At 35.6% G+C, this 13810-nt stretch overlaps 1 protein-coding gene across 5 annotated transcripts in view; it reads left to right on the top strand.

The window, feature by feature from the left end:
- LOC101890662 (Ca(2+)/calmodulin-responsive adenylate cyclase) overlaps positions 1-11217 on the top strand; it is a 320493-nt gene extending 309276 nt beyond the window's left edge. For 3 of the 5 annotated variants that reach the window (XM_059119134.1, XM_059119137.1, XM_059119133.1), the window contains 3 exons: positions 1541-2859; positions 2933-3846; positions 6949-11217. In XM_059119134.1, coding sequence (XP_058975117.1) covers positions 1541-2859; positions 2933-3846; positions 6949-7328 — 2613 coding nt within the window. In that variant the 3' untranslated portion in view covers positions 7329-11217. The remainder of the gene's footprint in view (positions 1-1540; positions 2860-2932; positions 3847-6948) is intronic. The other 2 variants (XM_059119135.1, XM_059119136.1) reach the window with 1 other exon arrangement.
- Positions 11218-13810: the final 2593 nt, after the last annotated feature.

The raw sequence follows: 13810 nt of genomic DNA, 5'->3' as shown, positions 1-13810 counted from the left end.
TGTCAAATTTCGTAAATATCGGTTCAGATATAGCTATAGCTCCCATATATATTTTTCATCCGATATGTTATTTTTGTCCTCCGCAGCCGTAATATGCACTCCGTAACAACGATATTCAGGGAAACATATCAAATACAGCTCAGAAATATCTTTGCCAAATTTAATCAAGATCGGTTCCGATTTGGATATAGCCCCTATATATATATATCTTTATCCGATTTCAAATTAATTGTGCACCAAATGGGCACTACATGTCTTTTAATTATAATTTAAATTATAATTATAATCATAGCGTGTATGATTGAATTCTCCTATAAAAACTTTTAATTGTTATGCGGAGCTCTACTAAATTAGCAAAGTGGTGTAGGGTATCATAAAGTCGTCCACGCCCGACTTTAAGACTCTCTTTACTGGTTTTTATATAATACTTCTCGAAGTGATATCATGCACTCTATAGCAATGTTATTTGATGTAAATGATTAAAATGTCTCCGTCAAATGTAGTGAAAATGGAATCAAAATTGGATATGCCTCCCATATATTAGTTCCCTTTGAAACAAAACTAAAACTGCTCTAAAGCCAAAAGTTGATAGGTGGTATGACCTACTTCAAAAAATTCTTTTGTTACGGGAGCTCTACTATATACATAGTGGTGTAGGGTATCATACAGTCGGCCTCGCCCGGCTTTTAACTTTTCCTTACTGGTATTTTAGATATTTGTAAACATCGTACTTAACAGATATCAGTTCGGTTTCGTAAATATTATAGTGTTATGTACCTATAGGATTTATACAGAGATCAGTGAGAAATGTATTTCACGGTGACATCAATGAAAGTCAAATATTGTTTAAGGTATGAGCAACTTCTAAGAGTTCTCCGAAAAAAGCTCACTATTACCCCTTAAAATTTTCACATTTTAATTGCACTCTTCCCAAATAGTTTTTATAAAGACCCCTTGTAGTGTCCCACAAATGAAAACTCTTCAAGTCCAATAGAGTCTACCACATGTATCTCTACAATTTTTTCTCTTAGAATATATTGCATTTTTCCCCTCTTTCCTCCTCGTATATTTTACCCCACTTTCCTTGACCTCTATCTTAGTTGCATCCTATATTTTACTCAAACTAATGATCTCATAACCTCGTGTCAAAAGAAAAAGTATTTAATTTGAAATGGTGAAGGTTTTTTATACATTTAATTTGTAAATAATTTTTTTAATGTTCCATTTTGTTTTCTATGTTCTCTTTTCTTGTTCGTAAATAACCTATAACGATCGATAATGTTCGAATCCATCCATACCAAAACATCCATTCATCATTTGCATGCTGACCACATGAAACGCTGAAACGTAAACGATGTTTCCCCATTTATCTCCATCCATCCATCTCTCTCTGTCTGTCTCCACACAATAAATGTTGTGTCTGTGTCTCTATGTCTGCGTGTGTGTGTATGTGACTTGCAACTGCTTTGCTGCTTTGGCAATCAACAAACAAACTCTGTGTGTTAACCATCCACCCCACACAAACTAAAACAACATCCAGATAATGTCAATGCAGCATCATCAGCAACAACAACAACAACAAATGCATCACACACCCACTAAATATGAACCGCCTCGTTATATGTGCCCCAATAATGTATTTGTACAACAACAACAGCAACAGATCCAACACCAACTCCAACAATACCAAGCCCAGCAGCAGCCACAACCACCCCTACCGCTATCGAAACAGCAACAACAACAACCACAACAATACCCTCTGTACTCCCAACAGCCCCAGCCTCCTCTACCAGCCCTACCACCCAAACCTGCCACATTAACAACGAGTCTAAAACAGAATACCCCTCTTCTACGCTCCTACATGAAGCCACTACCGAAACTACCGAACGAACTGGAAGAGAGTCGTGAAATGTCTTCCACCGACGACCTCAGCTCCCGACCACATTCACCCTCAATGAGTTCTTCGGATGAGAGCTATTCCAAGACCACCGAGGGTGAGGGTGAAGAAGATTCGCCGCACCGTCTAATAGCAACAGGAGGAGCAGCGGCAGCAGCAGTCAATAGTCATCACATGGCCAATCGCAACAATGGCAGCAATGCCCTTCAATGGCTATATCCATGCGATATACAAGTGGATCCGACCTCACCAGTCATTGATATGTCGAACTTGAAGGACTTTGAGGTCAGTTCCACCACTGAGAGTCAGGGCCAATATACCACCACCACACAAAATAAGGGAGATTCATGTAACAGTTTCGAGTATCAGGATCGTTTGGCCTTGGCACAGAGTCAGAAGACAGCAAACATGTCCCAGGCAACATCGGGCAGTAGTGGCAACCAGAATGTCACCAAGTCACCATTTGAGAGGGAATTGCAAAGACTGCTAAACGAATCTTCGAGGGCAAGGGGATTGGCAAATAACCACAATTCTGCAGCTGCCACCGCCTCTTCGTCGACGGGTGGCAATGTCACTTCTGGTTCCTTGGGCAATGTTGAGGCTGGCAACACGACCAGCAACAGCAGTAGCCGCAACAACATTGACATCAGCTATTCGGGCAGCAACAGCAAACTGAGTTCCAATGGCTTAAATGTGGCCGCCGGTATTGGAGGCAGCGGTAGCTTGGGCAGCAATGGTAATTTAAGCGGCAGCACACCTCTCAGTGGCAACAACAATCTGAAGAATGTCACCACCGCCATGGCAGTCACAATGTTGGAAGAGCTAAACTCACCCACCAGTGGACACAGGCAGGGCTCCAAGATACCTGTTAGTACAAGCTTTATGATTGCCAAACATCCTGTGGGTCTAGAGGCTATCAAGGAAATAACCCGCAACAAGAATCCCTCAGAATCCAGTCAAATGTAAGTAGTGACGAGATATTGGAGAATTTATTTTCCGCAATCATTCCCCTCCAACCCCTTCTTCTTGTTATAGGCAAACATCGGACACGGAGTCGTGTGAAATTTTACACGAGACCCGTAATCAATTGAATCTGGCCATGATGGACCACCATCACAACAGCATGACCAATAAATCCTCGACCTCAACCAATGGTACAAACTACAACAATTTTCCTCAGCAGACGGCACCTCTGCCACCAGCACAGGGCCACCACTTGCAACAGTCATCGTCGCAGGCATCCACCAAAGAACACAATCATCGTCACAGAGTACGGCCACGTTCCAAAGACTATGATCAGAGTCACGAAAGTCTCGATCAGCTGCAGGAGGCGGGCGAATCAAAGTCGAATGGTCGTTATAATCGGCATCATCATCATCACCACCACCATCATCATCATCACAATCATAATAATCATCATTCACGTCCCACCCGAAACAATCATCATCATTTGGTCAACAATCACGATCAGGATGATGAGCGCGATGATACCGAAGATAATTTGGCCGATGAAGAATTCGAAGATGATGAAGTGGGTCGCGATGTGCGAAAGAAACGCCTGTTGCCACCCACGGAATTGGTAAATCATTATCGCAGTGATGACGAGGATGATGATGATGATGGTTGCAGAGGTAGGGAGGGGTTGGAAGATGATGATGATGACGACGACGACGACGACGAAGATCATGAGTGTGGTCCCGAAGAGGCACTGGTCGGCGGCGGTGGAGTTGACAACAGGGATATAGGTTTGCTAAATGGTGGTGGCGGCGGCGGCGCTGGTGCAAACAGCGGCAATTATCACGATCACCGTTTGGATTCACTGGAAACGAATGTGATAAATGATGAGCTCAAATATGGTGCCGGTCATCATAATCATCAATCGATGGACTCGAATCATTTGGAGAGTCAATCGGAATGGTCAGATGATGATTGTCGGGAAGAGGCAACAGGTAAGTTGGGGTGGAAAAGAAGGTATTTTTTCATAGTCTGTTTAAGCAGTTAAACTTTAGGAGTTATCATAACTTGAGAAGCTCACATGGACTTATTCGGTCGACTATATCTGCTATCTCACGCATATTTTAACATTTTCTAAAAATTATCATTCCCCCTGATTTTAGTTATTGCATTGGTCTTGGCCATACATTTTTTTTTGGCGTGGAACTTTTTATACCCTACACCACAAGGTGGTCAGGGTATTATGTCTTTGTGCATTTGTTTGTAACAGGCAAAAGGAAACGAGATAGACCCATAGTTCCTTTTGATGATCTGCATAGAATCACATTCTGAGTCGATTTATGCATGTCCGTCCGTCTGTCCATGTATTTTTGTAAACAAAGTACATACAGTTCGCATTTATTGCCCTATCCAGATGAAATTTTGCACAAGTGATTTGTTTGGCCAAAGGACGAACACTATTGAAATTGGAGATAATCGGTCTAAATTTAGATATAGCTCCCATATATATCTTCGTCCGATTTGCCTTTTTTTGTGCACCAAACGTGTAATATCAGTCCGAATAGTATGAAATTTCGCACGTACGACCAAGTTAGGCCTGAAAATAAGTATGCCAAATTTGATCGGAATCGGTTCAGATATAGCTATAGCTCCCATATATATTGTTAATCCGATTTGTTATTTTTGTCCTCCGCAGCCGTAATATGCACTCTGTAACAACAATATTTGTGAAAATATATCAAATACAGCTCAGAAATACATTTGCTAAATTTTATCGAGATCGGTTCAGATTTGGATATAGCTCCCATATATAACTTCGTCCGATTTACCATTTATTGTGCACCAAACGTCTAATATTTGTCCAAATGGGATGGAATTTGGCACATACGACCGAATTTAGTCTAGAAGCTAGTATGCCAAATTTGGTGGAGATCGGTTCAGATATAGCTATAGCTCCCATATATACTGTTCATTCGATTTGTTATATTTGTTACCCATAGCCGTAATATGCACTCCGTAACAACGATATTCAGGGAAATATATCAAATACAGCTCAGAAATATTTTTGCCTAATTTTATCGACAGCGGTTCCGATGTGGATATAGCTATTTTTAATCCGATTTCAAATTAATTTTGCACCAAATGGGCAATACAAGTCCGAATTTAAAAGATACAAATGCTTCGGCATATTTAGTCCTTTGAACTTTAAATTATAATTGTAATCATATCGTGTTTGATTGAATTCTCCCATAAAAACTTTAAATTGTTATGCGGAACTCCACTAAATTAGCAAAGTGGTGTAGGGTATCATAAAGTCGGCCCCGCCCGACTTTAAGGCTTTCTTCACTGTTTTTTTTTTTTTTTTTTTTGCAACCTGTTTCAGAGTTGCGCCCATATAAAAAATGCTCCTGATTTATCCCTCTAAAATTATGTTTTGTAGAAGAAATGGCATAAACTCATATGAAATATGGATTCTGACTTCGAGTTTTTAACAGTATAGTTTAATAGTTTAACGCAATGGCGACCTTTCGTAATCGATTTTGCGTTCATAGATTATTAGTCCACCTTGTCTTTCGTACGAGCCTCAAAGTATGCAATGATTTTCGTGTTTTAATTTTGTTATTTATATTTGTGCTCTAAAATATCGACAGTTGGCAACACTTCAAAGAACATGAAATGAAGATTATCTTTGGTTGGGAAGCAAAATTGATATTTAGCTACAAGTCGACTTTTAGTCCAAGGTAAAAAGAATAAGTAAAAAAGCAGCTAAGTTCAGCAGACCCGAACTTTTTATACACTCCACCATTTGGAAGGAAACATTAAAAAAAATTCAGTCGAAATGGAGACCGTTATATGGGGGCTATACGAAGACGTGCTATTTTCGGTCATAGGCTGAAATACCTACTACGGACTTCAAATACGAAATTTGAAACAATTCTGGTTAATAATGTCCCCTAAAATCATCAAAATACTGAATATCGGGAGGTATCGTTATATGGGGGCTATACGACCCATGGACGTGGACCTGCATAGACAATTTTCGGTTATATGTTGAAGTACCTATTACGAACTGCAAATACGAAAATTAAAACAATTCCGGTTAATAATGTCCCTAAAATCATAAAAAATACTGAATATAGGGAGGTATCGTTATATGGTGGCTATACGACGTATAGACGTGGACCTGCACACACAATTTTCGGTCAAAGGTTGGAGTACCCACTTTGAACTTTAAATACGAAATTTGAAACAATTCCGGTAAAAAATGTCGATAAAATCTTGAAAATACCTAAGATCTGAGGGTACTTTAATATGGGTGTTATACTAAACCGTGAACCTATGTAGACAATTCTTTTCCGAGAGGTAGAGTGCTCAGAAGAAACACCTTGTGTGGATTTTCAGACAATTCCATTGATAAATTTGACTATAATCATGAAAATGCCGCATATCGGGGGTACCGTTAAATAGGGTATACACAATATCGTGGGCCTATATAGACAGTTCTCTTACACGGGGTAATTTACTCATAAGGAATTCCTTTTTGTGGGTTATAAGAAAATTCCACTGAAAAATTTGGCTACAATCATGAAAATTGGGGGGTACAGTTGTATGGGGTCTATACGATATCGTGGATCTATATAGACAATTCACTTGCAGGGGTAAAATAGTCAGAAGAAACTCTTTGTGTGCATCTTTAGACAATTCCATTAAAAATAGGACTAAAATCAAAAAAATACCGAATATTGGGAAGTACCGTTATATGGGGGCTATACCATATCGTGGACCGATATAGCCCATCTTCGAACTTGAGCTGCCTGCAGACAAAAGCCTGATCTGTTTAAAGTTTTTGCTTCCTATAATTATTCCTTTTGACTCTAGCGTGATTACAACATACGGACAGGGCTAAATCGTCTTAGAATTTTTACGCTGATCAAGAATATATATACTTTGGTAGGACTAAAGTTGAAGAATTTTGATGGAATTATTTTTTTTTTTTTGCTGAGAAAATACCTCTGTTATTACATCCCTTTTCATCCCTCACATTTTTTTCATTTCTACTGACAATCTAATACAAATTATCTTCCTCGTTTTTACAGGCGGTGCCGAATCCACCGGTTACATAACCGATGAGCCGGGTTTGGAAAATATCTCTCTACTTAATGAGGCTGGTCTAACCGATGCCGAAGGTGCTTTATCCGATGTCAATTCTTTATATAATGCTCCCGATGTTGATGATACATCTGTGTCGAGTCGTGCCAGTTCAAGGCTCCTTAGTTTAGATTCTCTCAGTGGTCTCTATGATTGTGATATGGATTCAAAACATGAAATGGCTATTGTTAATGTCTCCAATAAGATAACTAGTAAATTTGGACCACCTCAGCAGCAGCAACAGCAACAACAAGGACAGCAGCAGCAACAAGGACAACAACAACACCAATCACAAAATCATCATCACACCCATCCACAACACCAATAACAAAAGCAACAACAACCAAGTTAATTAAGATCAAGGCAACTTAATACTATTAATACATATGTATGTTTATTGTACCACAACAGCAACAACAATACAACACCGCCTGTTTGGTAAATATAACATGGCGTACTATATATATATAGACGATATCAACCAATGCGATTATTGTAGTAACTTAAAACTCCAAAAAATGAAAATGCAAGCAAATATTTTTTTGTTTTCAAAAAATTTTTTCTTATTTTTATTTCAAAATTTATTAGATGTAAGTTCGAATACCCAAAATTGGGAAATTGAAAATCCAGTAATATGATTACATGTTTTCGCTAACGAAGGGGAAATGATGCGGGATTTTTTTTTCGGAGTACTTAGGGGATGATATAATTGGGAAGAGGTAAAATGTAGAAAAGTTTGGGGGTGTATTTGTTATTCAGTTGAAAAGGCCTTCCATAATTCTATGGATATCTTAAATGAATATTTATATAAAATATCCGGGTTATAACCCCAAGGTTATTTCTTATGTTCAAATTGATATTTTCATTTGCTTCTGATACTGACGTTGGGCGCCACAATATAATTATATTAAATATTTGCGTTGGGCGCCATTTAATATTCACAAAAAAAAAAAAAATCATGATATGATTCCATATTTCTTGGTGGTTTAAATGGACTCCAAAAAACGTTGCTGATTTTTTTCGCTCTTCACCTAAAATCTAAATTATCAAAAAATCTGTTATATGATATGACAAAGCAGACAAAATCTGAGAAACGTACAAAATTTGTACCGGAAGTAAATATTTTTGCGAATTCGTCTGCTATTTGTTTCGAATTATTCCTTAATATTCGAAAAAAGGTTAGATTACGGTAGTCGTCGTCAAAAATGAACAACGGTATTGGGGTTGTCGTTTTTTGTCGATAGCGACGAATGATTGCTATTATCATAGACGAAACAGTCGACGTGAAGTCGTTTCTATAGAATATCTGTCGCCGTAAAAAATTGTGACGACATTGTATTTTTAGCCAACATTAATATTTTAACCATTTTGTATTTGATATTTGACCATGAAAATAACAACAGCAAAACAATTTGGAAATATTGAACTCATTTCCTACTAATATCCTCAATGCTGTGGCCAGTTGAAACAACTCTAGTTTAGTAAAAACTGTTCGATTTTTTGAAATTTTTTCAAGAGTTAAGCATTTTTTCAATATAGTTATCGTTTGAAAAATACCTATCTAACAAGTGGTCACAGAGGAGAGTATCTCTGGACCCAAAAATTTTAATTAAAAATAATTTAAGCACATATTTTAATTAAAATATGTACTTACTTGGAGTCAGGCAATGGAAATATATTTGTTTACTGCCTTAGCACTCGCCGCTGCCAACAATTTTGACAAACTTTTGATGTCGCTTCTATACCTTACCGTAATCGAAGCGACGGCGATGGCAACTTCCACATAAAGTCGACGAGGACTATAGGACGACAACCGTAATTGGGCCGAATAATTTGGAGTTAATGTTATGTGGAGCTAATCCCAATATCTGGCAATATCTTGTATTAAGAAATTTTACCCTTTTGGATTCCAAAATAGTACTCTGTAGGATCGATATTAAATATTTACTCCGTAGAGATTAAATATTCCACATAAAAAGTACGCATTTTGACTATAATTTGTTGGATCCAATTTGGATGGAATATGAATTCAATTTTGTTGAAGCCACTATAAAGTTTTCCAATTAAGAGTGTCATTTCGTTTGTGACTAAAGTCCGTTTTTAAAATTACATTGGGCGCCAATATAATTCAACTTAAATTTTGCTTGAAATAATTTTTAAAATTTCATTCGTCGATAAAAAAATCAATATCTCCTGAGTCCAAATTACAGATTTACAGATTACAGATTTATTTTAGAATATTTTGAATTTGAAATTATATTGGGCGCCAGTTTCAACTAATTTTAAAAAAATTTAATCATTAAATGTAGGTTGGGCGCCAGCGTGACACTTAAATTATATTGGGCGCCAGTTTCAATTACAAATTATTATCCAATGCTCCTCATTGGAAACAACGAAAATAAATATATTTTCAAAATAATCTTATCAAACTTTCGTAACCTTAATTATTCGTCCATCTCGTCACTACCGATAAAATATTTGTTTTTAATTCTACGTTGGGTGCCAGGATTGGTCAATTTCTTTTGTGACAGAGGTTGACGATTCCATTTCTAAAATCCTCCCCTTCTCAAATACATTGGGCGCCAGGAAGATTTTATTTAAATTATTCAGCATTCTGTTGACACAAACAAATATTTTGCCTTTTAAATACATTGGGCGCCAGCCGTTTTCTTGAACAAAACAGACGGACATATTCAAATGTCATTTAGAACAGATTTTCTAAAATCCTCACCTTCCAAATTACAATGAGCGCCTGGAGTATTTGATTTTAATTACATAGGGCGCCAACCGTTTTCTTAAAAAAAAAAAAAAAAACAGACGGACCAATTCAAGGATCAGTTAGAACAGATTTGTATCGAAAAAGCCTTTTAAAATAATGTTGGGCGCCAAGATAGTTTAGTTTTAGTTCTCATAGAATCCATTGTGCATTTTATTTTTGTTTCTTTCTAAAAAAAAGGTGGGCGCCAGAGCTAGATGATTATATACCCAAAATCGTCAGCTACAAAATTATTTTGGGCGTCAATAGGAGTTGATTTCGATTGTTTTATCAAATATTTTCATATTCTTTTCTATGCAACAAATACGTAACTACTTAAATGACGCTGGTCGCCAGCCTTATTCGATTTCATAAAAGTGGACCCATAAAACTGTAATTTCCATGACTACATACATACTAGTTTTCATCAATAAAATCCACCTCTTAAAAATAATAGTCAATTTTCAAAAATTCTCACATTTACTTTAATCGCCACCAACAGCAGTGGCAACCCCTAATACAATTTTTTTTAAACATAGCACATATGTTGGGTGCCAATTGTCATATTTTTACTTCAATATTAATATTATTTCCGTTTCAAATTTTAATAGCACTTATATCTTTTAAAAATCGGTAATAACATTCCCAATTGTGCGTCCAATCCCCACCATCAAAATTTGCCTTAGCGCCTAGAGACTCAATTTTTGGTCGTTATAAAATAGAAGCCTTGCCTTTTACTTTTGTACCCCTTCAGACATAGCCCATCATTTACTAAGTAGGTCATGAAAAGTTCAAAGACCCCATGCAAAATTAAAATAAGTAAGCAATGGTTATATTTGGATAACACAAATCAGTGGCACTCTGTTTTGTAAAATCATATGATCCCCGATTTTTTTTCTTTTGATGATTCCTCAACTTCAAATTAAAGTTGGGCGCCAAGATAGGTTGGTTTCAATTTTGATAGAATTATTATGGTTCCCCCCAAAAACAAACCCGTGATCCATAAATTTAAGGGCCATATAGTCGATAGTTTTATGGCGCCCAACGTAATTAATCTAAGGCCTATTCGACGGCAAATTTAACTTCTATTGAAAAACTACATTTCCAAAACTTCTTACTGCATCTCTCCCCAACTATTTTCTTTCCAAAACATCCCAAAAATTCGGTATCACAACCTTCGAAAGGAAACACCAAATTGGAAAAAAGGTCTATTAAAATTATTTATAAAAAAAATACATAAAAACAACATTTTTCAGATTTCTTAATGTATATGTGTTAAAATAAAACTTAAGAAAGAAAATCAAGAAAAAAGAAAATTAAAAAAAAACACACACACACACATAAAAATGAAAGTATTTTTTGATAGCAGTATATATGTATACAACACTGATTATATATGTATGTATATTTAACTAGAATTTAAACAGTCATTGAGTAAAAAACAAAAAAAAAAATGGAAAAACAAATGATTTGAGAGCAAAAGGTATTTTTTTAAGTTTAAAAAAACATATATTATTACATGGATAATTATTCTAAAGGAAAAGAGAAAAAAATTAAAAACAAGAAATACTTAATTAGTTTTAGTTGCAACTCGTATAGCATTAAAAATGGAAGACTATTAAAGGAAAAAAAAAAACAATGGAAGGGAAGAGAAAAAATCATTAAAGATATTGAAACCACAAGCTATGAATTATTGTAATTAATAAAAAAAAAAAAAAACTAAAGAAAAGAAAACCCCAACTGAGAATAATGCTTTAACTAAATCGTTTAAAATAAAACTAACCTAACAAGAAAAGTTAAACTCTTAAAGAAAACAACATTAAATGTCATAAACAAAATGCCAAAAGTAAAGCTTATTAAAAACAAAAAATTAAAGAAACCCTTTTCATGACACGTGTATTATATTTGCATCAATTTTTTTTAAATAAATTACATACAGTGGCTTAAAGTAAAAATAAGAATATACAAACGTATTTTTAGGATTTAAAGGTATGTATTTATAAGCAGCATTTTTGGGATTATAAATTTTAAGAGCTTATAGCTTTTTTTTTCAGTAAAATCCACACTTTCAAAATTACGTTGGGCGCCATGAGAATTCTTTAATTTTCAATTTAATTTTAATATTTTGCCCCTGGGATCATTGACTTGGTATCAAGGTTGAGGATTTTTCTTATGATAAAATTCACTTTTTTATTGTAGGATTTAAAATTATTAGGATTTTAAATTCTAGTGAAACTTTTCTGTGTCCTCTTTCAGTTTGAATATATTTTAATAATCACAGGGCCTCATATGACCGGATAAATACAATGCCTTCTAAATTAAATTGGGCGCCAGTGACTGTCATTTACAAACTATTTTGTTCACCACAAATCAGTGACCTTCCCTTATTGAAAATTTTATATACACTGACCTCCATCGATTAAAATCTCAAATTCAAAGATACGTTGGATGCCAAAATCGGTTAGTTTCAATTGTGATAACCATGTAGCCGATAGTATTGTGGATAAATATTTTGCCTTCTTAATTACGTTAAGCGCCAGGAGGAGTCGATTTCAATTGTGATAGAGTTAATGTTCATATTTGTTTGTCCCTGCAAACTAGATACATTGCTTTATATTTTTGTATCTGTCTAAAAAAGGACATCTACTATTCAATAGGTGATAAAATGTTTAAAACCCCCATGTAATATAAACTACGTTGGGCGCCATATTTCATATTTTTTGTACCCGCAATCTAGATACATTGCTTTGTATTGTTGTACCTGTCTAAAAAAGGGCATCTGCTTCTCAATAGGTCATAAAATATTTAAAACCCCCCCGTAAAATAAACTACGTTGGGCGCCAGATTTCCATTTCCATTTCTATTTTTTTTTTTTTTTTTTTTCAAAAATTCGATAGGATTTCAGGAGGACCTATTCAGGAATAGACTTTTAGTAGCTAAATAAAATCATCACTTGTTTCTTCAAAATAACCCTATATTCAAAATAACGTTGGGTGCCAATGATAGAGTTCGTTGTTAAATTCATTTTGGTCCTCCAAACCACGGGCCCCGGATTCCTAAATGTAGAGACATGTAACTTAAGTTATATATTGATAAGGAGAGTCTATTAACTTTGTCATTTCGTTTGTAACATCCCTAAATATTCGTCGTTGCCCCAATAAAGTATATATATTCATAATCAGCATAAAATTTTACGTCGAGTTGACGATGTCTGTCCGTCTTTCTGTCTGTCTGCCTGTCTGTTGAAATCACGATACAGCCCACATTATTTGACATAGAGCTTCAAAATTTGTCAGAACAATTTGTATTGTAACTAGGATGGTTGGCATTCAAAATTAGATATATCGGTGCACGTTTTTTTTTTCGTATTTGTAGGTGATAATGGGCTCTAGCTCCGGTAGCGAAACATTGTATGTATAGGTCCACGATTTTGTATATGCCCCATATAACGGTACCACCCTATATTCGGTGTTTTGATAATGTTTGCCACATTTTTCCGCGGATTTTTCGAAAAATTGCCATTTTTAGTTCACAATGGGTTCTAGCTCCGTTAGCAAAACATTGAATATATAGGTCCCACTAATGTTGGGTATTTTGATAATCCTAGTCACATTTATCCACGAAACTATTTCAACTTTGACATTTAAGAAGATTTGGTAGATTAAAATCCTTAAAGTATAAAATTGTCTATAGATGTTCCCGTTTTGGTGTGGATTTTGACCACATTTCCAAAGGAATTAACTATAATTTGATATTTTGGCTTGTGATGGAGTGATTAAGTTTTTACAGATAATTTCTAACGCGCTTCCCTTTTCTGTATGGCTTTCATATCTTGTATATACCCAGGGGAGTTGAAGTCCGTTCTAATCGGAATTTATTACATTCTGACATTTTTTGTACATTTTCAGTGGAATGTTCTTTTTTTTATTTTTTGTAGGGGACATACCAATTACAAAAAATCTCCCCCCAAAAAGGTACGGTTCAAATTTTTTATTAATAGCAACTAAAAATGTCCAATAAAAAATTATCTAAATTTCAATAACAGAGTTCTATTT

This window comes from Musca domestica, unplaced genomic scaffold (assembly GCF_030504385.1).
Source record: "Musca domestica strain aabys unplaced genomic scaffold, Musca_domestica.polishedcontigs.V.1.1 14, whole genome shotgun sequence".
NCBI classification, from domain to species: Eukaryota; Metazoa; Arthropoda; class Insecta; order Diptera; family Muscidae; genus Musca; species Musca domestica.
Note: the sequence above shows the minus strand (reverse complement) of the source record. Positions and strands in the feature narration are given on the sequence as shown.